Source organism: Microplitis demolitor, chromosome 6 (assembly GCF_026212275.2).
Source record: "Microplitis demolitor isolate Queensland-Clemson2020A chromosome 6, iyMicDemo2.1a, whole genome shotgun sequence".
Lineage (NCBI taxonomy): Eukaryota > Metazoa > Arthropoda > Insecta > Hymenoptera > Braconidae > Microplitis > Microplitis demolitor.
This window is the reverse complement of record NC_068550.1, coordinates 7,455,081-7,479,073: the sequence shown is the minus strand read 5'-3', so window position 1 is coordinate 7,479,073 and position 23,993 is coordinate 7,455,081. Positions and strand designations below refer to the sequence as shown.

The window sequence follows — 23,993 nt, the reverse complement described above, 5'->3', positions numbered from 1 at the left end:
CCGTCAACTTATGATTGCCAACTTTTGCAACCAACTTTTTCAGAAAGTGTCTATCAACTTTGGAAGTACCAACTTGGCGTCTAGTTGCGGCTGTTGGTTGGACGCCAGTTTCTCGCCACCTTGGCTATTAGGGAAGGTTGTCGCTAGCTTACCGTCAGCTTGGCTATCAAAGCGCCCTCTCGTTATCTCAGGATATTCTCAGTCATCCCAGTCGATAAGAGAAATATTTTACTTATCAATAGTCATTATATGTCATTTATTATTCTTGTAGATAAAATAGTAATTTGATTCTTCAAAATATGTGATAAATAATAATACATATTTCAAACAATGCTTCTACTAATTATTAATATGCATAATTTATAATCCTTCAAAACATTTTATTTGTTTTTATAAAATAATAAGCGAAATTTATTATACTCGAAATATCTTGTTCACATATCCACATTCCTAAATTATGACTCAACCAAATAACATACAATATAAAACTATTTTAATCTGTCCCTTCTAATGTAAATAAATGGTGATATAATCAAACTGATGCAATATGTAACACACCTCATACATATCTATTTTTATTATTATTTTTATTGAAAATTACTAATTAAACATAATTTATTAATCTTTCTGTATTTGTACACTGATTAATATAATAATGATAACAACTAAAATTATTATTTTTTTCATGTACTTAATTACACATGTTGACACAAAAAGTAAATATTTTTTACAAATTATGTAATTAAGAAAAAGAAAAGAAAAAAGTATATATTCAATTTAAAAAATTGACCTTCCGTAACAAGGATCTTAAGAATTTTACTGTTACTCAATTAGAATAAAAAGTTTTTTTTTATCAGACGATAAGTTTTATAAATACATACGTAGATAGTAATTATATTTATGGTTATAATGAAAAAATTACTATTAAAAATATGAATAAATCACTTTTTTTTAAAATTCTTTTATTGTATGAAACTAAATCATTTTGAGTTTAAAATAACAATAAAACTGATTTGTTTCTTATCATGATGAAGAATGGAAATCATTCAGGCGTTAAATCATTAATCACACATGCATATATATATATATATATATATATATATATATATATATATATATATATATATATATATGTTTAATAATTTAAATTTATGATAAAACCACAATCGTCCTTGTAATTTTTTCCGTCCTTAGATAAAAAGAAAAAAAAAATATATCAATATGATATACATATAAGTAAAATTACCATTAAAATTAAAATATTATTAGCATAAATTAATTAATCATAATTAATAAACCGTCCATATGATTATTGATTTAAAAAAAATAAAATACAACAATAATCTGTATTATTTAAATAAATGTCAATGTTCAAAAAAAATATTTAATTACTGCATTAAATTTGAATTTAAAATTATTCATATTTTATTCTATTACTCGACTAGTCTTATAAATTCTCAGAACAGACAAGATTATTTGAATTTCATTCGTTGTTAGGTTTCAAGAACACGATCTTTAGTGAATGTCTACAGTCTCTAACACCCAATACGCGGATACGGATGTGCTTTATATTCGAATGTATATTAAGTTATATCGCACGTGTATAATTTTGAACCACGTGGTAGAAAAATAATTTAACACATATATATAGATTTATATATTTATAAAATATTTAATATTGTATTTAATTATTTGAGTAAACAAAATTGTGACGATAAAAAAATCTTTTGTATATCTTAATCTATTATTTTTAAGTAAACAAAATTAAAAGTCATAATTAGTGATATTGTATTATATCTAGTGTGTTTAACTTATCAATCTTTATATTCATTAAAAATGTGAGACTCTGATACTATTATCAGACAGGGATTTCATTGTAGACAGAATAAAATAAAGTGTGTCGTTGTTACAACACGTGGTGTTTTAATGGACAATTTTTAATAAAACTAAGTGCGTCGGGTTTAATTGATTGTAACTGAGTAATTTATTATTATTGGGTGAAATAAGTGGGCGATTAATTATTAAGTACAGTAAATGAGTCGTTGTGGCAATTCAGTTGCGTTGGGTTGATTGAGAAGTGTAAGCGATATGGCGGAGAAAATAACTGAGGAAAAGTTGAGAAGAAATCCCATTGAAAAGGCCAATCCTCTCAGCCGATTATTTTTTTGGTTTGTGTTATATATTGTTTATTGTTTGAGGTAATTTATTCTTATTGTTGATTAACATTTCCTCAGGTGGACACTGGGGTTATTTAAAAAAGGAGCACGAAATGGAATTACAGCAGATGATCTTTATACTCCGTTAGCTTCTGATAAATCGGAGACACTGACAGACGATTTGGAACGGTATATATATATTGATTATATATTATAGTTATAGTTTATCAAAATTTATGAATTTTATTAATAATAATAAATGGTTTTACTGCAGGGCATGGAATGATGAGCTAAAGAAATTGGAGGTCAATGAAAATAATCAGAATAATGTCGATAATCGTAACGCGAAATCGCCGAAACCAAGTTTGCTTCGCGCAATAATTAAGACATTTTGGCTCAAGTATGCGATTATTGGAGTGTTCCAAATCATCGAACAAGTTATTCTATTTAATTTGCAACCAATTATCCAAGGATGGGTTATATCATTTTTTGGTAGCAAAAATCAAAATTCAATGACACAAAGTGAGGCATTGAGTTGGGCTACAGCTCTCATAGTTGTGACTTTGGGAATCACTTTCTCATTGCATCATATGAACTTTTTCGGTCAAATATTGGGAATGAGAATAAGAGTTGCATGTTGTTCGTTAATTTATCGAAAAAGTTTGAAATTAAGTAAGCCAGCGTTAGATGAAACTCCAGCTGGTCAAGTTGTAAATCTTCTTAGTAATGACGTCAATCGCTTCGATTTACAGCCTGTTTTTGTTAATTATCTATGGATAACTCCGATTCAGGTATGATCTGTTTTATTTTCGATCAATTACAGGAGTATTCAAATTTTTATTTTAACCCGAATTGTATTTTTTGGTACCCCCAGATTGTTGTGATTGGTTACATTATTTGGCGCAGTATTGGAATTTACACTCTAGTCGGGTACGGAGTGTTGTTTTTAATAACTATTCCAATGCAAGGCTATGTGGGAGTGGTAACAGGAAAACTTAGAAATTTGACTGCTAAATTAACCGACCGACGCGTTCAACTTATGAGCGAATTGATAGCTGGTATTCAAGTATGCTAATATTTCTTGAATTAATTAACGTTATTGCAGGCTTTTGTGTAGTTGTTGATGTTCTTTTCGAATAAGTATAATGAGTATATTATTTGAATTTTACGAATCAGGTTGTAAAGATGTACGCATGGGAAATTCCATTTAATAAAATAGTCACTCAAACCAGATTGAATGAAATCAAACAAATCCACCGTGCGAATAATATTCGGGGATTATACTCAAGTCTGTCGGAATTCACGCAGAAAGCGATGCTCTTTATGACTCTTGTTATTTTCATAATGGTCGATGACAATCCAATATCTCCAGGAATCACGTTTCAAATTTCGATTTACTTCAGTACGCTGCAATTGCTCATGACAATTTTCTTTCCGATATCAATAATATCGTTGATACAAGCAATTGTTGCTGTTAAAAGGATTGAGGTATAGGTTACTAGAGATTCAAAATTACTAACAATATTTGAGCTGCATTGGATTTGATTGAATCATATTCTTTTTAGGAATTCCTTCTTTTGGAAGAAGTTAAAGGAAATGCAAACGCGAGTTTGAAAATGGAAGAGTCCAATAAAACTGAAGTTAATGATGGAAAAGAGAAAAAATCCCCGACTGGAGCTGTAGTTGTTGAACTGAATAAAGTTTCAGCCAATTGGAAATTTGGGCAGTTACCTCCGACACTTTGTGACGTAACTCTGAAGATCAACGGCGGAGAACTTTGTACTCTTGTAGGTCCAGTTGGTTCGGGCAAAAGTTCTTTGCTTAATTTGCTGCTGCAGGAGCTGCCAGTTGGCGCGGGAACAGTTGGGCTCTTTCAGTTCCCTCGTGAAGAGTCAGCTGATGCCAGATCTAAATCTGGATTTATACAGGACAATCCAGAGATGAAAATATCGTATGCAAGTCAAGATCCATGGCTTTTTACGGGAACTGTGAGAGAGAATATCCTCTTTGGGCAGGATTATGACAAAGCGCGTTATGAAGAAGTTGGTTACAAATAATTTCTTTGTTTTTTAAAGTATGATTGTTGATCATTGTCTTTATGGTGATTGTTAATGATGATCGTAGGTAACGAAAGTTTGTTCATTACTGCGAGATTTCAAACAACTGCCTGATGGTGACAAGACAATCGTTGGCGAACGCGGAGCTTCACTGTCTGGTGGTCAACGAGCGAGAGTCAATCTGGCCAGGGCAATTTACAGACAAGCAGACTTATACCTACTAGATGATCCACTCAGTGCCGTAGATGCGCGTGTCGCTCGACGTCTATTCAAAGACTGTATACTCGAATATTTGAAAGGCAAAACGCGGATTCTTGTCACCCATCAGCTCAATTATCTCAAACAGGCTGACACAATTGCAGTATTGGAGCGTGTAAGGTTCATCTCTTCATTTGCAATGAATAATGATCAATTATAAATAAATCTGCTTCTCTTTCTAGGGTTCCATTAAACATCAAGGTTCTTTCGATGCTCTGACTAAAACCAGTTCTGTCTTAAACAACATGCTCAAGGCTCTAAAGAAAAATGAAGAAGAAGAAAAAACAGAAATAGCTGTTATAAGTCCCTCGAAAAAGGCTCTTGAAACTTCAGACACTGAAAATGCTTCCGAGAACGGCAATTTCTTCCGTCGAATCAAGACGAGGATGTCTCAAATTTCTATCAGATCACAAGACAGTTATAAATTTGTTCGTATTTTTTGACATTTTCAGAAATCCAAACTACGATTTGTCAGTATTTTCATTACTCCTATTACTGTTTAGATGGTGAATGAAGATATCGAGGACGTGAATGCAAAAACTGCACTCCCCGATGAAGTCATGGGCAGAGGATTCATTTCTAAGGAGATTTACTTCAGATATTTCCGAGAAGGTGGTGGAGTCATTGGCGTCACTCTACTTGCTTTTATGTTCATTGTAACAACAGCTGCCTCTATTGGCGTCGACCAGTGGATGGCTTATTGGACAACATTGGAAACATTCAGGCCGTGTATTCATTCCTCAGGCGGTTTTTGCCAGGGTGCTAAACATGAATCCAATTCCCTCGTCAATAACACAATATTCACTCCACTTCTTGATGCTGACGGTTTGTTACCTGCGAACACGGCAGTCTATATCTACTTGACACTTCTTATCACTTTTATCACGCTCTCAATGTCAAGGTGCTATTTCCTTATCCTGGTTGGAATGAGAGCTGCGCGCCGACTTCACAATCTCATGTTCGCCAACGTTCTTAGAGCGACAATGTACTTTTTCAATACGAATCCTTCAGGTAACTTTTCGTCATCAAGAGATTGGTTTTAAATTCCACTGAATTTAAAAAAAATTATAACACTATGTCTGTTGTAGGTCGATTATTAAACAGATTTTCAAAGGACGTTGGTGCAATGGATGATTTACTTCTACAGTTTATAATTGAAGCATTTCTAATTTTGATGGAAGTCATGGGTATATTAATAAATATCATTTCAGTTAATTATTGGATGATAGTACTTACCGCAATTGTTGGAATTATATTCTATTTCTTAATGATATTCTATCTAAAATCTGCCCAGGATGTCAAGCGACTGGAAGGAATCGGTAAATATTTATGAATTTTTAATCGAACGATCGTTGATAGATAATTATTACTTGCTACTATAAATAACTACAGATATTCTCTGTGATTTATAGCAAGAAGTCCAGTGTTTTCTCATGTATGCACAACATTGAACGGTCTGACGACAATCAGAAGTCGTGGCAAAGACGTACAAGTGATGCTGCGTAAAGAATTTGATCGGTATCAAGACGAACATACCGGGGCGTGGTACCTAGTAATAGCATCTGGGACTGCTTTTGGATTCAGTATCGATCTGATCGCTTGTACTTTTATTGCTGTTCTGTGTTTCTTACTGATCCTTATAAATCCTGGTAATAACATACTTGTTTGTGATTAATTATATTCGAAGTTGGATAAAGAATTTGAGTATAAATTACAGAGAATACTTTCGGAGCATCTGTTGGCTTGGCAATATCTCAATCATTAGCGTTAACTGGTATGCTTCAACATGGAGTAAAGCAAGCTACTCAAGTACAATCGCAAATGACGGCAGTTGAAAGAATTATTCAGTATACTGATCTACCAAAGGAAGGTCCAATAGAGTCATCGAAGCCGTTGCCAGAAAACTGGCCGTCAAAAGGACGGATGCAATGGAAAAATGTGTACCTCTCTTACAAAGAAGGTGATCCTCCTGTTTTAAAGGTATGAAAGTGTCTACTTTTTCTTGTTTACATTGAAAATTGATAGTGTGTTTACAAGATACTTTTATTATTTATCAGAATATTGACCTGATGATAGAGCCGGGCTGGAAAGTGGGAGTTGTCGGAAGAACTGGGGCTGGAAAGTCTTCTTTGATATCAGCGCTCTTCCGACTTGTAGATGATGGACTTAAGGGGCAAATAATAATTGATGACATTGACACGAAAACAATTGGTCTCCAGGACTTACGATCAAGTATATCGATAATTCCACAAGAGCCTGTTTTATTTTCTGAAACTTTGCGGTATAATCTCGATCCCTTCGACAAGTACACCGATAAAGACATTTGGGATGCTTTGAGAGAAGTTGAATTGAGTGATTTGGCTCTTGATCAATGGGTCACCGAGGGTGGAACCAATTTCAGTGTCGGTCAACGTCAACTCATTTGTCTTGCCCGAGCTCTGTTAAGAAACAATCGTATTCTTGTCCTCGATGAAGCCACCGCCAATATTGACTCTCGGTACGTATAAACTCTTTTGTTGTTAGTGACAGGAATTCCCGGCAAAATGTATAATTTATTATGATTGTTATTTTGTTGTATGATAGAACTGATGCATTAATTCAGCGAGCGATTCGGTCTAAATTCGCAGACTGCACCGTTATAACAATAGCTCACCGATTAAACACGATCATAAATAGCGACAGAGTTCTAGTTATGGACAATGGTTGTGTTGCGGTAAGTCATCTTTCAAATCCTATTTAATTACTATTTATATACTAATCGAGGCTAAATTATCAAATGTCATTTACCCAACAGGAGTTCGACACTCCTTACGAACTACTATTGAAAAGACCAGATAGTATATTCGCTAAAATGGTTGAACAAACCGGCCCAACAATGACCGCCAAAATAATACAGGAAGTGATGGAATCGCATCAACAGCAAACAGATATACCTCCATCAGCTCAAGTGGACGATACCAATCCTCCAGATAATAATTCACCCACTCACGAGTCATTGTCCGATAATACGAAACTTTAGATAAACAAACTAAGTTAGATTTTCTCACTTATTACCTCATTATTTTAATTTATTATCACTTATATATACTACAAATCTCATTGAATTTTCTCAATGATGTACTAAATTTAAATAAATATATTTTTTAAATATTACATTTTATGATTATTCGTTCTCTTATAACCCTATAAATTGTAATGTTAATCTGCACAAAATGGGCTTCTTCAGAAAATATATATCAATTTATTTGTTTGGCCAGTTCTGCTTTTTATCAGTCCCCAAATAAATCCCTAAAAAAACCATCAACAGCAAATAATATTCACATGATCAAAAACTTAATTCTACTCCTATCTAATTTTTTTCTATTCCTACAATATGATCTACATATATTCTGATCAGAATACTGATGAATTAAATAAATGGTCAATCAAATAATTTTTATCTAATCTCTTATATGATACCATAGCGAATAATTTATATCTATCATCGAGAGAACCTATTCAGTGAAAACGTTAAATAAATATATTCGATAACTAGATTGTTGGCTCATAGAAATTATTTATTTTGCCATATCCGTATTCGATGATAGTCTTTTAATTGATCATATTTATAACTTGCATATAACAGTTTTTTATTCGTTAAAAAAATCCATAATTTCAGTTTTTAAAATTTTTTAAATTAGCCAAAAGTCTGAAGCTGGACCACGGCCGATGCTTGGGTTATTCAAATGATCAAAAATATTCAATAAAATGATTTTAAAGAAAATATTTGTCTTCAACGTCATAAAGTTCTGAAAATGATTATAATATTGGGAATCATTAACAATATCTTCAAAAAATATTTGCTAAATGTTTAAATAATATTTAAACACTGTCTGTTCCAACTTTTTTAAAATAATATATTACGTTTTCGCTGTTATAAATCATTCTACATTAACGATTCACCAAACCGTATTCATAAATATTTTCAATCTCGAATGTGTACACTCTGAATTACGTGTGTTGGTTTTATTTAAGAGAATTGTAGATTTTTTACAAGACAAGTTAAAGCTTGATAACTGTATACGGGCTCATTTTAAAAAAAATTAACACAAGTGATGACATGAAAATTACAGTGGATAAGTGAATAGTTGTGTTGTTGATTAATGGTTAATGATTGTAAGAAACGATCATTAAAAAATGACAGCTGAAAAGTTAAGACAAAATCCTCTTGAAAAGGCAAACTCTATCAGCCGATTATTTTTTTGGTTTGTATATAATTGTTATTCGTTCATAATTTAAATGTGTTTTAATAAACGGTTTATTGATAGGTGGACAGTGGAATTGTTCAAAAAAGGATCGCGACATGGGATTACAAAAAATGATCTTTTCCCACCGTTAGCTTCAGATAAATCAAAATCTTTGACTGACTACTTAGAAAGGTATACTTCTTCTCATTATTTTTTTATTGCGCCCTAGCGGATCTTCATTTACGATAATTTTCGGTATATTGCGGTGTTTCATGATAAATCCTGAAAAAAAATAATTTAGATCTAGGTAGATCTACTACTATAGATCTATGTAGATTTACTACAGTAGTAGAACTATGTAGATCATAGTAGTAGAACTATGTACATCTTCAGTAGTAGATCTATAATACTGTAGATCTACAACTGTAGATATATGTAACTCTACTATTGTAAATTTACAGTAGTAGGTTAATGTAGATCTGCCATAGTGTATCTATCTAGATGTACCACAGTATACCTATAACTGTAGATCTACAACTATAGATCCGTACTGTTCTACTATTGTAGATCTACGTAATTCTATAACTATAGATCTATGTACATCTACAGTAGTAGATCTATGTAGATCTATCTTGATCTCCGTAGACTTATTGCCAAAAGTAACGTAGATTTCATTTCTGGAAAAATCAGATCTCCGTAGACCTACTGTATATCAAAGTAGATCTAATCCTTTTCTCTGAGATCTACGATATTTCACCATATTTGTGGTTTCATACTTAGTAAAATAAACTAGGGCTGCCACGTTTGTCATCTGCCATCAGCATCGATTTTAACGAAACGCTAGCTCACTCATCGATTCATTTTTACCACGGGCATTGTATTTTATGGTAAAAAAATGTTTCCGCAACTGCATGGTATTGTAACTTTACAAGACGTTACTGTACTTTTTCTGAGTACCAAATTTTATGGTCAAATTTTATAATTTATGTTACGGTATCGTAACTTTTTTTTAATTTCAAGATTTACCTTAGATTCCGTAACTATAGTTATAACCGTGACTTCTAGCACTCTACAGTACATTCATGTAAAATACGGTAATTGAGATTTGCTAGGGGCATTAATAAAAATTACGATTAATAATTCTACAGAGCTTGGGCTGAAGAACTTAAAAAATCTGAAACTAACGAATGGAGTGTGAATAAAAATGGATATGGAAATAAATCTCTGAAACCTAGTTTACTACGCGCGATTATCAAAACATTTTGGCTTGAATCTTTGATCATTGGAATACTTCAAATATTCATGAATGTTATTTTAACAAATTTACAACCGATTATTCAGAACTGGATAATCGATTTCTTTGAAAATAAAAATAATAAGACGTCCCAAAATAATGCGCTGCTATATGCCGGGATACTTGCGGTTTTAACTTTTGCAATGATATGCATAACTCAACAATATATATTTTTGAGTCGAATGTTAGGAATGAGAATAAGAGTTGCCTGTTGTTCGTTAATTTATCGAAAAAGTTTAAGATTAAGTAAACCGGCTTTGGATGAAACTCCAGTTGGTCAGGTGATAAATCTTCTGAGTAATGACGTCAATCGCTTTGATTCTGTTATGGTTTATATTAATTATCTATGGATATCACCACTTCAGGTAATTCTATTATTCTGTTCTAGTAAAATTAACAAAATCATCATTTGTTACACTGTAAAAAATTTTTGATGTAAAATGGTCCTCGAGGACTTAACACGGTTTCCTCGGTGAGAGTTGATGGTGTGAAATGTCAAGCTGTACTTTTAACACAGTATGAGTGTTTTCTTTAAAAAAATATAATTATATTATTATTAATCGAAATTTTTTATCATGTGAAATTAGTGTTTTTGACAACTTTTTGACAGGTATTTGATCAAATGGATCCGAAAGTGTTCCGCAAGCGTCAAAATTTGGATCTAATTTCATTGGAATACTTAGAATTTTCATACACTTTCCAGATACTTTTTATAAATTTTCTGTAGATTTTCCATCGAGATAACTGATACATGACTAATAGATTACTCAAAAATTTAACAATGTGCTTCGTATAACTTAAACACCAGCAGTGTTCAAAATTTTCACACCAAATCATTTACGCTACACCACGGACTCAAAATTTTTTACAGCGTATAAGCAATAAGTAATACAAAATAATAGAGTTTTGTTTCTGTATACATCAGGTTATTGTGATCGGATACCTCATCTGGCGAAGTATAGGAATTTATACTCTGATTGGCTACGGAGTATTATTATTGATAACTATTCCAATGCAAGGCTATGTTGGAGTAAGAACAGGAAAGCTTAGAAATTTGACTGCTAAATTAACCGATCGACGTGTGCAGTTTATGAGTGAATTAATAGCAGGAATTCAGGTATGAAAGAGATATTCTGTAAATAAATATTGATCGTAATTTAAATGATGTATTCTAGGTGATAAAAATGTATGCATGGGAAATGCCGTTCAATAAAATAGTCAAGCAGATAAGATTTAATGAAATAAAAACAATTCATTGCTCAAATAATTTACAAGTATTGTCTACGATATTGTCGGGGATTAGCCAAAAGATAATGGTTTTCCTAACACTGGTAGTTTTGATGTACAGTGGAAGTATAATAGATCCACAGATTACTTTTCAAATCGCTATTTACTTTAACACCCTTCAAATACATATGGCAGACGTCTTCCCCGTAGCCATCGTTCTGATTGGTCAGACTATGGTTACGGTTAAAAGAATTGAAGTATTGATTTATGGTTTCTTGTTTGTATGTTAGAAATTGGACATGGTTGTATACTTGTGATTTGATTGTTGTAGGAATTCTTGAGATTAGAGGAAGTTAAAGAAAATACTAGAGCTTGTTTGAATGTCAAAGAGTCTGAGATTTCGGGAGTTAATGATGGAAAAGAGAAAAAATCCATTCCTGGAGCTGTAGTTGTTGAACTGAATAAAGTTTCAGCCAATTGGAAATTTGGGCAGTTACCTCCGACACTTTGTGACGTAACTCTGAAGATCAACGGCGGAGAACTTTGTACTATTGTAGGTCCAGTTGGTTCGGGCAAAAGTTCTTTGCTTAATTTGCTGCTGCAGGAGCTGCCAGTTGGCGCGGGAACAGTTGGGCTCTTTCAGTTCCCTCGTGAAGAGTCAGCTGATGCCAGATCTAAATCTGGATTTATACAGGACAATCCAGAGATGAAAATATCATATGTAAGTCAAGATCCATGGCTTTTTACGGGAACTGTGAGACAGAATATCCTCTTTGGGCAGGATTATGACAAAGCGCGTTATGAAGAAGTTGGTTACAAATAATTTCTTTGTTTTTTAAAGTACGATTGTTGATCATTGTCTTTATGGTGATTGTTAATGATGATCGTAGGTAACGAAAGTTTGTTCATTACTGCGAGACTTTAAACAACTGCCTGATGGTGACAAGACAATCGTTGGCGAACGCGGAGCTTCACTGTCTGGTGGTCAACGAGCGAGAGTCAATCTGGCCAGGGCAATTTACAGACAAGCAGACTTATACCTACTAGATGATCCACTCAGTGCCGTGGATGCGCGTGTCGCTCGATGTCTCTTTCAGGATTGTATTCTCGGCTACCTGAAAGGCAAAACGCGGATTCTCGTCACCCATCAGCTAAATTATCTCAAGCAAGCTGACACCATCGCAATTCTGGAGCGCGTAAATATTTAACTACAAAATAACCGTCGTAATTTACGAAAAATCATTATCTAATCACACATCTTGGTATTGTATCAGGGCACTATTACACATCACGGCGCTTTTAATACTTTAGCCAAATCAGATACGGAATTCATAAGCACGTTTAGAAATATAAATAGTAATGATAAAAAAACTTTAACTGATGCAACAGAAGTCCTTCAAAATACCAAGAAGAGAAACATTTTCCTCGAAGAGACTAACCATGAATCTAAAATTTCCTTAAGAACTGAAAGCAGTTATGAACCTGTGAGTTATTTTATTTCAATAATTAAGTCTGTAGTTTATAATAATACTCATCTATCTATTTTATAGACAATAAATGAAGATTACCTTGGCACTAATGAAAAAACTACACTCCCTGATGAAGTCATGGGCACAGGGTTCATTTCTAAAGAAATTTACTTCCGTTTTTTCCAAAAAGGAGCCGGAATAATTGGTGTCATTCTACTATTAATTTTGTTCATTGTAACCCAAGTCGCAAGCATTGGTGTCGACCAGTGGATGACTTATTGGACAACATTGGAAACATTCAGGCCGTGTATTCATTCCTCAGGCGGTTTTTGCCAGGGTGCTAAACATGAATCCAATTCTCTCGTCAATAACACAATATTCGCTCCACTTCTTGATGCTGACGGTTTGTTACCTGCGAACACGGCAGTCTATATCTACTTGACACTTCTTATCACTTTTGTCACGCTCTCAATGTCAAGGTGCTATTTCCTTATCCTGGTTGGAATGAGAGCTGCGCGTAAACTCCATGATCTCATGTTGGCCAACATTCTTCAAGCAACCATGTACTTTTTCAGTACAAATCCTTCTGGTAAACTAGTTTTACATAATTTTGGCTAATTTTGTACTCGGATAGAAATGTCAAATAAATATGCCTATGCAGCACAGTAATAATTACATTACTGTGCAGTACAAGCATATTCACTTGACATTTTTTTCCGTGTAAAAAAAAGGGCGCCTTGTTTGTCATTTACCATTCCCAAATAGCAAAATGGCATCTTGATGAGTTCTGAATGAGTTCCTATATATAATTTACACGTCTCATCAACACCTTAAAGAAGTCTTTAAGAAGTTCTCAAGATGTCGAATGAGTCACCTAGCGACCTCAGTAAAACGTCTTTAAAAATAGTTCTTTTTTATGACTTCGCGAATAAGGCTTCAGTATGAATTTACCGTGACGTCTTAAGGAGCTCCTAAATTTGATTTTATGACGTCTTTATAAAGATTTCATTTTTAAGAACCCTTAAGTGAGAAATTTCGAAGGGTCCATAAATAAGATGTCAGTTTTGTGACGTCGAAATGTATTCTTCTTTAAACTTCTCTATGAAGTCAAAATTAGGAGCTCCTTAAGACGTCATGGTAAATTCATACTGAAGTCTTATTTGCGAAGTCAGAAAAAAAAGAACTGTTTTTATGAAGTCTTACTGGGTTCGCCAGGTGACTCATCCGACATCTTGAGAACTTCTTAAAGACTTCTTTAAGATGTTGATGAGACGTCCAAATCATAAATAGGAACTCATTCAGAGATCAAGACGTCATTTTGCTATCTGGGTATAGAATTTCAAAACTTAAATTCTTCGTTAATAATTTCCTATTTTTATGTAGTACGAGATAATTATTCATAAACTTTTCGTTATTCGGAAGTTAGTCATGATTCACTTGTCCTCGAGTTATATATAGAAATCAAACCTTTTCCAGTCCAATCTATAGATACAAGATTGCTATCACAATCTTGTCGGTCATTGGTATCAGTTAATAAATAATCAAGACAATATAAGCTGAAAAAGTTTCCCTCGAGTCTGTATCTCTCAATGTTATCATTAAATAAATTTAATCTCTCAAGAGACTCTTCTACATTATTGCTGGTTAAACAACAAACACAATGATCATAAATCATTTGCTTATTTAAAACTTGACTATTTACCTCAAGTCCTTAAAAAAATTTAATGTGTTGCAAATAATCTAATTTTGTAAATTAAATAAATATGAGTATGAAAAACATTTCTTTTAGGTCGATTATTAAATAGATTTTCAAAAGACGTTGGTGCAATGGACGAGTTACTTCTGCCATTAATGCTTCAAGCTTCGTTGATACTTTTTAACTCAGCAGGGACTCTAGTCAATATCTTCATAGTCAATCCCTGGATGATAATATTGACGGTAGTTGCTGGCGTGGTTTTTTATTTCGTAACAATTTGTTACCTGGTAACAGCTCAAGATGCTAAACGAGTAGAAGGAATAAGTACGAAATACATATAATTCACGCATTTTTACATCATAACAACCTATAATATGAATTGGATGTTTTGTAGCTAAAAGTCCTATCTATACACAAGTAAGCACTACGTTTAATGGTTTAACGACAATCCGGAGTCGTGGCAGAGAGGTTCAAAGGATGTTACGGAATGATTTCGATGAATGCCAAGACATTAATTCTGGGGCATGGTATTTGTTGATAGGAACAGGATCAGCGTATGGTTTCATTATCGATATAATTGCGTGTATTTTTATTGCCATTCTATGTTTTTCATTAATCTTAATTAATCCTGGTAATGAAATTTTGATACTATAGTGGGAAAACTCGGTTGTGAGAAGAGAGATGTGATTGAGTTATAGAAATTTGATATGTTTGTAGACAACAATTATGGAGCGTCTATAGGTTTAGCGATATCTCAGTCTTTGACGTTGACAAATATGTTGCAATGGGGTATAAAACAAGCTATGGAGGTACAGTCGCAAATGACGGCAGTTGAAAGAATTATTCAGTATACTGATCTACCAAAGGAAGGTCCAATAGAGTCATCGAAGCCGTTGCCAGAAAACTGGCCGTCAAAAGGACGGATGCAATGGAAAAATGTGTACCTCTCTTACAAAGAAGGTGATCCTCCTGTTTTAAAGGTATGAAAGTGTCTACTTTTTCTTGTTTACACTGAAAATTGATAGTGTGTTTACAAGATACTTTTATTATTTATTAGAATATTGACCTGATGATAGAGCCGGGCTGGAAAGTGGGAGTTGTCGGAAGAACTGGGGCTGGAAAGTCTTCTTTGATATCAGCGCTCTTCCGACTTGTAGATGATGGACTTAAGGGGCAAATAATAATTGATGACATTGACACGAAAACAATTGGTCTTCAAGACTTACGATCAAGTATATCAATAATTCCACAAGAGCCTGTTTTATTTTCTGAAACTTTGCGATATAATCTCGATCCCTTCGACAAGTACACCGATAAAGACATTTGGGATGCTTTGAGAGAAGTTGAATTGAGTGATTTGGCACTCGATCAATGGGTCACCGAGGGTGGAACCAATTTCAGTGTCGGTCAGCGTCAACTTATTTGTCTCGCCCGAGCTCTGTTAAGAAACAATCGTATTCTTGTTCTCGATGAAGCCACCGCCAATATCGATTCTCGGTACGTATAAACTCTTTTTCTGTTAGTGACAGGAATTCCCGGCATAATGTATAATTTATTATGATCGTTATTTTGTTGTATGATAGAACTGATGCATTAATTCAGCGAGCGATTCGCTCTAAATTCGCAGGCTGTACCGTTATAACAATAGCTCACCGATTAAACACGATCATAAACAGCGACAGAGTTCTAGTTATGGACAATGGTTGTGTTGCGGTAAGTCATCTCTCAAATCCTATTTCATTATTAATTATTTACTAATCGAGGCTAAATTATCAAGTGCCATTTGCCCACTAGGAGTTCGACACCCCCTATGAACTGCTGATGCAAAAACCAGATAGTGTCTTCGCTACAATGGTGAAGCAGACCGGACCAACAATGACCGCTAAAATAATACAAGAAGTGTTAGAACTACAGCTTCAATCAACATAGTTATACATTTTGAATCCATACAATCGTGGGTTCTACAGAAGACTCATTGACGCCAATAAATTGGCAAGCAATTCAACGAATGATTTGAATTAAATTTCACAATTAACGTTTTGAGCTTTAGCTGCAAAGAATCTATTTTCTTCTCCTATACTTCTCTAAAAAATATACTTATTTATTTTTTACCATGACCATAACACGCTTACATCATAAATCAATCACCCTAGTAATCATATATTCATCTGATAATTGTTCATTCATAAATATGATATATAATAATTCTATTAAATAAAAACAATTAAAAAAAAAAATAGTCCATATCCATTTACTTTCTTATAATTCCAAATATAAAATTAAATTCTTACGTGTGACATAAGTTTATTGTAAAGTTTTACATGAAAAGACGTACGTAGTAAGTAAAAGCAATGAATTGTTGATAACAACGATAAGTGTACAAAGTATCGTAAGTGAATGTACGTTTTATAATTGAAAACACTTATAGTCTGTGGATAAGTTTGTCAGTAATCCAAAAATGATAGTTTTACTGAAATTACTATCTCATTACGTGCGAAAACCATTGACGTCAATACAGCGTCGGGCTTAGACCTGGATTTTCGCTTACCGAAAATTTTAGTCTAGAAATATGTTAAATACTCACGTACACAAGCTTACAGTAGAGTTGTAGCATGGTAGCGAGTTGAATCCACGTGAAGTAAGTTAAAACTGTAAGTGTTACACTGTAAAAAATTTGTGGAGTGAACGTGGATTAAATCCGGTGTGGATGCGAAGTGCATTACTGGTTATTTCGTTTTACTAATTCCAAGAGGACATTTTTATACGCTCTTTGGGCTTTAGGAAACGCTCTAAAGCTAAAAAGGCGTACGATTTATTTTTTCAATGTCAATCGTTTTGTTGACGTATATAACAGCTACAAAAATTTAATAAAAAAATTTTCAGCTTTAGAATAAGTCTAAAATATGAGTAGCAATAAAAAAAAATTTATACACCTTTTTGGCTTTAGACTTAGTGACTAAAGCCAAAAGGGCATAGGAATATATGTCCTTTTGGAATTAGTGACGCAACTTAATGAATTCCCTCCAAGTGAAATTATCTATGGAGAGAAGTTCATTTTAATATTGGAATTCTGAATCGGAGTGAATCTGGATTTAAATGAAATCCGATTCACTTCAAAAAAACAAATTCCCCATTTACTCTGTATACGGAGTGATTTTTTCTCAAACTCTGGAACTCCGAGTGTCGGAGTGAATTCGAATTTAAATAAAATTCATCATCACTCCGAATTCACTCCCGATTTTTTGCAGTGTAAATTATTCACAATAAAATATGCGAAGAAATGAGTAAATTATTAATTTAATCACAGTTTTAACTATAAAATACAGTGGGAAAATTAGGATTCTAAAAAAGTCCTTAAGGATATGGCGGAGAAAATAACTGAGGAAAAGTTGAGAAGAAATCCCATTGAAAAGGCCAATCTTCTCAGCCGATTATTTTTTTGGTTTGTGTTATATATTGTTTATTGTTTGAGGTAATTTATTCTTATTGTTGATTAACTTTTCCTCAGGTGGACACTGGGGTTATTTAAAAAAGGAGCACAAAATGGAATTACGGCAGATGATCTTTATACTCCGTTAGCTTCTGATAAATCGGAGACACTGACAGACGATTTGGAACGGTATATATATATTGATTATATATTATAGTTATAGTTTATCAAAATTTATGAATTTTATTAATAATAATAAATGGTTTTACTGCAGGGCATGGAATGATGAGCTAAAGAAATTGGAGGTCAATGAAAATAATCAGAATAATGTCGATAATCGTAACGCGAAATCGCCGAAACCAAGTTTGCTTCGCGCAATAATTAAGACATTTTGGCTCAAGTATGCGATTATTGGAGTGTTCCAAATCATTGAACAAGTTATTCTATTTAATTTGCAACCAGTTATTCTAAGCAAATTAATAGATTATTTTGAAAATGATAATTCAATGACTAAAAAAGAAGTATTGAGTTGGGCGGCAGCTCTTATTACTGTTACTCTTGGTAGTATATTTATTATGCAGCATACACATTTTTTCGCTCAGATATTGGGAATGAGAATAAGAGTTGCCTGTTGTTCGTTAATTTATCGAAAAAGTCTGAAATTAAGTAAGCCAGCATTAGATCAAACTTCAGTTGGTCAGGCTGTAAATCTCCTTAGTAATGATGCCAATCGTTTTGATTTACAGCCTCTTTTTTTTAACTACCTATGGATAACACCGATTCAGGTATGATCTGCTCTATTTTTGATAGATCAATAACAAGAGTATTCAAATTTTCATTTTAACCCGAATTGTATTTTTTGGTACCCCCAGATTGTTGTGATTGGTTACATTGTTTGGCGCAGAATTGGAATTTACACCCTAGTCGGGTACGGAGTGTTATTTTTAATAACTATTCCAATGCAAGGCTATGTGGGAGCAGTGACGGGAAAACTAAGAAATACTACTGCAAAATTAACCGATCGACGTGTTCAACTTATAAATGAAATAATTTTCGGTATACAAGTAAGTACTTCATCAGACGAAATCTGATTGGATCGAGGTAGACGAAAGAGATCTAGTAGATCTAAATAGCGAAAAAATGAAATCTACATTGAGAAAAAAAATCATTTTCTTGATAGAAGAAAATCAAAATTTAGATGTACTACTGCAAAAAAAAAAAATTCAAATTATCTTGACATCAACTTGGGTTTCTTCGATTAAGAAAATTATTTCTAATGAAGTCTTCAAATCTTTACACCAAAAATATATAAGATTGAAAATTTTTAAAAGTATAATTTCTTGTGGTAAGAATATACAAAATGATTCGAAAAGGTTTTTTTTCTCTCAGTGTATATGGAGCTATTATTATGGGATATCAAAGTGAATTTTCTATATAATTTATAGATTTTGTCTTTCTTGATTTTAAATGCTTACTATACTTTTCTGAAGGTCATAAAAATGTACGTATGGGAAAAACCATTTGAAGAAATGGCCATGAAAGCCAGGGCAAAGGAGATGAAACAAATCCTTCATTCTAATAACATTAAAGGGTTATATTCAAATTTATGGGAATTGACTCAAAAAATAATGACGTTTACGACCATTGCGATGTTCATTTTAAATGGAAATCAATTACCGATAAGGATCGCTTTTCAGATTCCGATTTACTATAATACGTTGCAAGTTCTTATGACTATTCTTTTTCCTATGTCTATACTTATATCAATACAAACTTTTATTGTGGTCCAGAGGATTGAGGTACTTATTATAAATATAGTACAGCTATTACTATTTTAGAGTGACTCCATTTCCTTGATTACAGAAATTTTTGCTGCTTGAAGAAGTTACTGAAAGTACGAAAGTTTCTTTGAATAGCAATGAGTTTAAGGTGTCGGAAGTAAATGTTGAGAAAGAGAAAAAATCCATTCCTGGAGCTGTAGTTGTTGAACTGAATAAAGTTTCAGCCAATTGGAAATTTGGGCAGTTACCTCCGACACTTTGTGACGTAACTCTGAAGATCAACGGCGGAGAACTTTGTACGCTTGTAGGTCCAGTTGGTTCGGGCAAAAGTTCTTTGCTTAATTTGTTGCTGCAGGAGCTGCCAGTTGGCGCGGGAACAGTTGGGCTCTTTCAGTTCCCTCGTGAAGAGTCAGCTGATGCCAGATCTAAATCTGGATTTATACAGGACAATCCAGAGATGAAAATATCGTATGCAAGTCAAGATCCATGGCTTTTTACGGGAACTGTGAGAGAGAATATCCTCTTTGGGCAGGATTATGACAAAGCGCGTTATGAAGAAGTTGATTACAAATAATTTCTTTGTTTTTTAAAGTATGATTGTTGATCATTATCTTTATGGTGACTGTTAATGATGATCGTAGGTAACGAAAGTTTGTTCATTACTGCGAGACTTTAAACAACTGCCTGATGGTGACAAGACAATCGTTGGAGAACGCGGAGCTTCACTGTCTGGTGGTCAACGAGCGAGAGTCAATTTGGCCAGAGCAATTTACAGACCAGCGGACTTATACCTACTAGATGATCCACTCAGTGCCGTGGATGCGCGTGTCGCTCGACGTCTCTTCCAGGATTGTATTCTCGGCTACCTGAAAGGCAAAACAAGGATTCTCGTTACACATCAACTGGATTATCTTGAGCAAGTTGACACGATTGCAGTTCTGGAATGCGTAAGAATTGAATTCTTTGTCGGCATTACGTATTAATAAATTATAACCAGGTCTTACTGTTTTACTAGGGATCGATTACACATCAGGACACTATGAATACTTTAACAACTGTGAGTCCTACTTTTAACAACATGGTTAATGCGTTGACAGAGAACAAAAATAAAGTATCAAACATAGTCATTGAACATGATGATGACGTAAGTCCTCCAGCTTCTGCAATAGAATGTGCCACAGAAAAAAATGATTTCTTCCGACGACTCAAAGCAAGAATGTCCCAAGTTTCTATCAAATCGCAAGATAGCTACAAGTTGGTCAGAATTTTTGTAATACGTAGTACCTATAATTTATTGTCAGTGATATTTATAATGTAGCAATTCTTTTTCGCAGATGACCGTTGGAAAGTTCCAGGACCCAAATGCAAAAGACGATGTCCCCGATGAAGTAATTGGCTCGGGATTCATTTCTAAAGAGATTTACTTTAGATATTTCCGGGAAGGTGGTGGAACCATTGGCGTCACTCTGCTTGCTTTAATGTTCATTGTTACAACAGCTGCTTCTATTGGCGTCGACCAGTGGATGGCTTATTGGACAACATTGGAAACATTCAGGTCGTGTATTCATTCCTCAGGCGGTTTTTCCCAGGGCGCTAAACATGAATCCAATTCTCTCGTCAATAACACAATATTCGATCCACTTCTTGATGCTGACGGTTTGTTACCCGCAAACATGGCAGTCTACATCTACTTAGCGCTTCTTATCACTTTTGTCACGCTCTCCATGTCAAGGTGCTATTTCCTTATCCTGATTGGGATGAGAGCTGCGCGCCGACTTCACAATCTCATGTTCGCCAACGTTCTTAGAGCGACAATGTACTTTTTCAATACGAATCCTTCAGGTAACTTTTTGTCATCAAGAGATTGGTTCTAAACTCCACTAAATTATAAAAAAAATATAGCACTATGTCTGTTGTAGGTCGATTATTAAACAGATTTTCAAAGGACGTTGGAACGATGGATGATAGTCTTCTGCCGGATATTTTACAAGCCGCGATTATTCTTTCAGCAGCTATGGCGACGCTTATAAATATCATTATAGTCAATCCATGGATGATGATACTAGCTTTGATTGTAGGAATTTTATATTACTTTTCAATAAAATTTTACTTGAAAACGGCTCAAGATGTGAAACGACTAGAGAGTGCAAGTAAAATAAAGTTCATGTTTTTTTTTTTTTTAGAAAATTTCAGAAATTATCAATAAAAATTTCGAAAATATTTTCTAGTAAAAAGCCGAGTGTTAAGTCATGTATCCACAAGTTTCGATGGTCTGCCGACAATAAGAAGCAGGGACAATGCCGAGAAAATAATGTTACGCAATAACTTTGACCGGTATCAAGATGATCATACGAGAGCATGGTATTTGATGATAGCAACTGGGTCAGCCTTTGGCCTGGGTATCGATTTGATGGCTTGTTTTTTCATCGCTGTCTTAAGTTTTCTGTTGATTATTTTTAATGTTGATGGACCATCTGCCGGGTTAGCAATATCACAATCTTTGTCACTAACGGGTATGCTTCAACATGGTGTGAAACAAGCTACCAAAGTACAGTCGCAAATGACAGCAGTTGAAAGAATTATTCAGTATACTGATCTACCAAAGGAAGGTCCAATAGAGTCATCGAAGCCGTTGCCAGAAAACTGGCCTTCAAAGGGACGGATGCAGTGGAAAAATGTCTACCTCTCTTACAAAGAAGGTGATCCTCCTGTTTTAAAGGTATGAAAGTGTCTACTTTTTCTTGTTTATATTGAAAATTGATAGTGTGTTTACAAGATACTTTTATTATTTATCAGAATATTGACCTGATGATAGAGCCGGGCTGGAAAGTGGGAGTTGTCGGAAGAACTGGGGCTGGAAAGTCTTCTTTGATATCAGCGCTCTTCCGACTTGTAGATGATGGACTTAAGGGGCAAATAATAATTGATGACATTGACACGAAAACAATTGGTCTTCAGGACTTACGATCAAGTATATCAATAATTCCTCAAGAGCCTGTTTTATTTTCTGAAACTTTGCGATATAATCTCGATCCCTTCGACAAGTACACCGATAAAGACATTTGGGATGCTTTGAGAGAAGTTGAATTGAGTGATTTGGCCCTCGATCAATGGGTCACCGAGGGTGGAACCAATTTCAGTGTCGGTCAACGTCAACTCATTTGTCTCGCCCGAGCTCTGTTAAGAAATAATCGTATTCTTATTCTCGATGAAGCCACCGCCAATATCGATTCTCGGTACGTATAAACTCTTTTGCTGTTAGTGACAGGAATTCCCGGCAAAATGTATAATTCATTAAAATTGTTATTTTGTTGTATGATAGAACTGATGCATTAATTCAGCGAGCGATTCGATCTAAATTCGCAGACTGCACCGTTATAACAATAGCTCACCGATTAAACACGATCATAAACAGCGACAGAGTTCTAGTTATGGACAATGGTTGTGTTGCGGTAAGTCATCTCTTAAATCCTATTTCATTATTATTTATTTACTAATCGAGGCTAAATTATCAAATGTCATTTACCCAACAGGAGTTTGACACCCCCCACGAACTACTGTTGAAGAAACCAGATAGTATATTCTCTAAAATGGTTCAACAAACCGGACCAACAATGGCAGCTAAAATAACGCAGGAAGTGATGAAATTGCATCCACAGCAAACCGATATACTTCCATCAGCAGAAACAGACGATTCCAATCTTCCACATAAAAATTCTCTCAGTCACGTGTCATCGTTCTATGATACAAAACTTTAAAATAATTAATAAAAACATCTCATATTTATCGCTCCATTATCGAATGTCCACATTATTTTATTTATACATTTTAATTTCTTTACCTATTAAGTATTAAAAAAAAAAGTGTCATTTTATTCTATTAGTAAGTGTTGTACAAAGTTACCAAATATATTTTTACCACTTTGTTAAATTAATATTTGTGTACAATTATTATCTTTGTAAATAATTGAAATTAAAATTCATATGCAAGTATAATATAATCATTGTGAATTATCTAAACTCCTCTTTCACTTGAACGTATTAATATCAAACCACATAATTATTAAAATCTATCAATTTATCTCTTGCTATTAATTATTTCTAACACTATCGTTTTATTAGAAATAAATTATTAGCTACAATATTTTTTAAATTACAAATACTTAACAACTATAAACAAATATACTAATATATATGTATATATTTGTACTATTGACTCTAATAAATCAAGCAATTAAATTTAATGAATGAAATTCTTCAAATCTATTCAGCGATTACATAATAATCTAGCGTATCTCAGTTTGCTGTGTTTACAGTCACACTGGCATTAACTCAATTTTACTTCAATTGACGCAATAAAATTTTTTTTATTAGTCGTATCTATCAAGATACCGTTTTAC

The 23,993-nt window shown here is 33.8% G+C and overlaps 3 protein-coding genes across 6 annotated transcripts; all 3 read left to right on the top strand.

Moving 5' to 3' along the window:
- Nucleotides 1-1,539: 1,539 nt before the first annotated feature.
- On the top strand, nucleotides 1,540-7,624 carry LOC103568797 (ATP-binding cassette sub-family C member 4). Its single transcript, XM_014439358.2, has 15 exons — nucleotides 1,540-2,168; nucleotides 2,235-2,345; nucleotides 2,431-2,947; nucleotides 3,031-3,222; nucleotides 3,333-3,644; nucleotides 3,722-4,198; nucleotides 4,281-4,586; nucleotides 4,654-4,899; nucleotides 4,975-5,482; nucleotides 5,560-5,790; nucleotides 5,884-6,120; nucleotides 6,189-6,451; nucleotides 6,529-6,968; nucleotides 7,055-7,184; nucleotides 7,266-7,624. The coding sequence occupies exons 1-15, from the start codon at nucleotides 2,089-2,091 to the stop codon at nucleotides 7,488-7,490; spliced, it is 4,275 nt and encodes a 1,424-aa protein (XP_014294844.1). The 5' UTR covers nucleotides 1,540-2,088; the 3' UTR covers nucleotides 7,491-7,624.
- Nucleotides 7,625-8,002: 378 nt separating this feature from the next.
- LOC103568798 (ATP-binding cassette sub-family C member 4) lies at nucleotides 8,003-16,551 on the top strand. Its single transcript, XM_014439360.2, has 15 exons — nucleotides 8,003-8,715; nucleotides 8,779-8,889; nucleotides 9,846-10,356; nucleotides 10,917-11,108; nucleotides 11,167-11,475; nucleotides 11,550-12,026; nucleotides 12,109-12,414; nucleotides 12,493-12,702; nucleotides 12,769-13,276; nucleotides 14,477-14,707; nucleotides 14,778-15,014; nucleotides 15,101-15,363; nucleotides 15,441-15,880; nucleotides 15,967-16,096; nucleotides 16,178-16,551. Exons 1-15 carry the CDS (start codon nucleotides 8,648-8,650, stop codon nucleotides 16,310-16,312), a joined length of 4,128 nt encoding a protein of 1,375 aa, XP_014294846.2. The 5' UTR covers nucleotides 8,003-8,647; the 3' UTR covers nucleotides 16,313-16,551.
- A 345-nt stretch (nucleotides 16,552-16,896) lies between these two features.
- On the top strand, nucleotides 16,897-23,395 carry LOC128667267 (ATP-binding cassette subfamily C member 4-like). Of its 4 annotated transcripts, none has more exons than XM_053739948.1 (15): nucleotides 16,897-17,021; nucleotides 17,710-17,825; nucleotides 17,892-18,002; nucleotides 18,088-18,598; nucleotides 18,686-18,877; nucleotides 19,304-19,612; nucleotides 19,677-20,153; nucleotides 20,236-20,541; nucleotides 20,610-20,852; nucleotides 20,929-21,436; nucleotides 21,514-21,744; nucleotides 21,823-22,313; nucleotides 22,391-22,830; nucleotides 22,917-23,046; nucleotides 23,128-23,395. In XM_053739948.1, the coding sequence occupies exons 2-15, from the start codon at nucleotides 17,746-17,748 to the stop codon at nucleotides 23,350-23,352; spliced, it is 4,254 nt and encodes a 1,417-aa protein (XP_053595923.1). In that variant the 5' UTR covers nucleotides 16,897-17,021; nucleotides 17,710-17,745; the 3' UTR covers nucleotides 23,353-23,395. The 4 variants fall into 4 exon arrangements, with proteins under 4 accessions (XP_053595923.1, XP_053595920.1, XP_053595921.1 ...); XM_053739945.1 differs by having other exon boundaries at nucleotides 17,691-17,825; XM_053739946.1 differs by having other exon boundaries at nucleotides 17,015-17,084; nucleotides 17,632-17,825.
- Nucleotides 23,396-23,993: the final 598 nt, after the last annotated feature.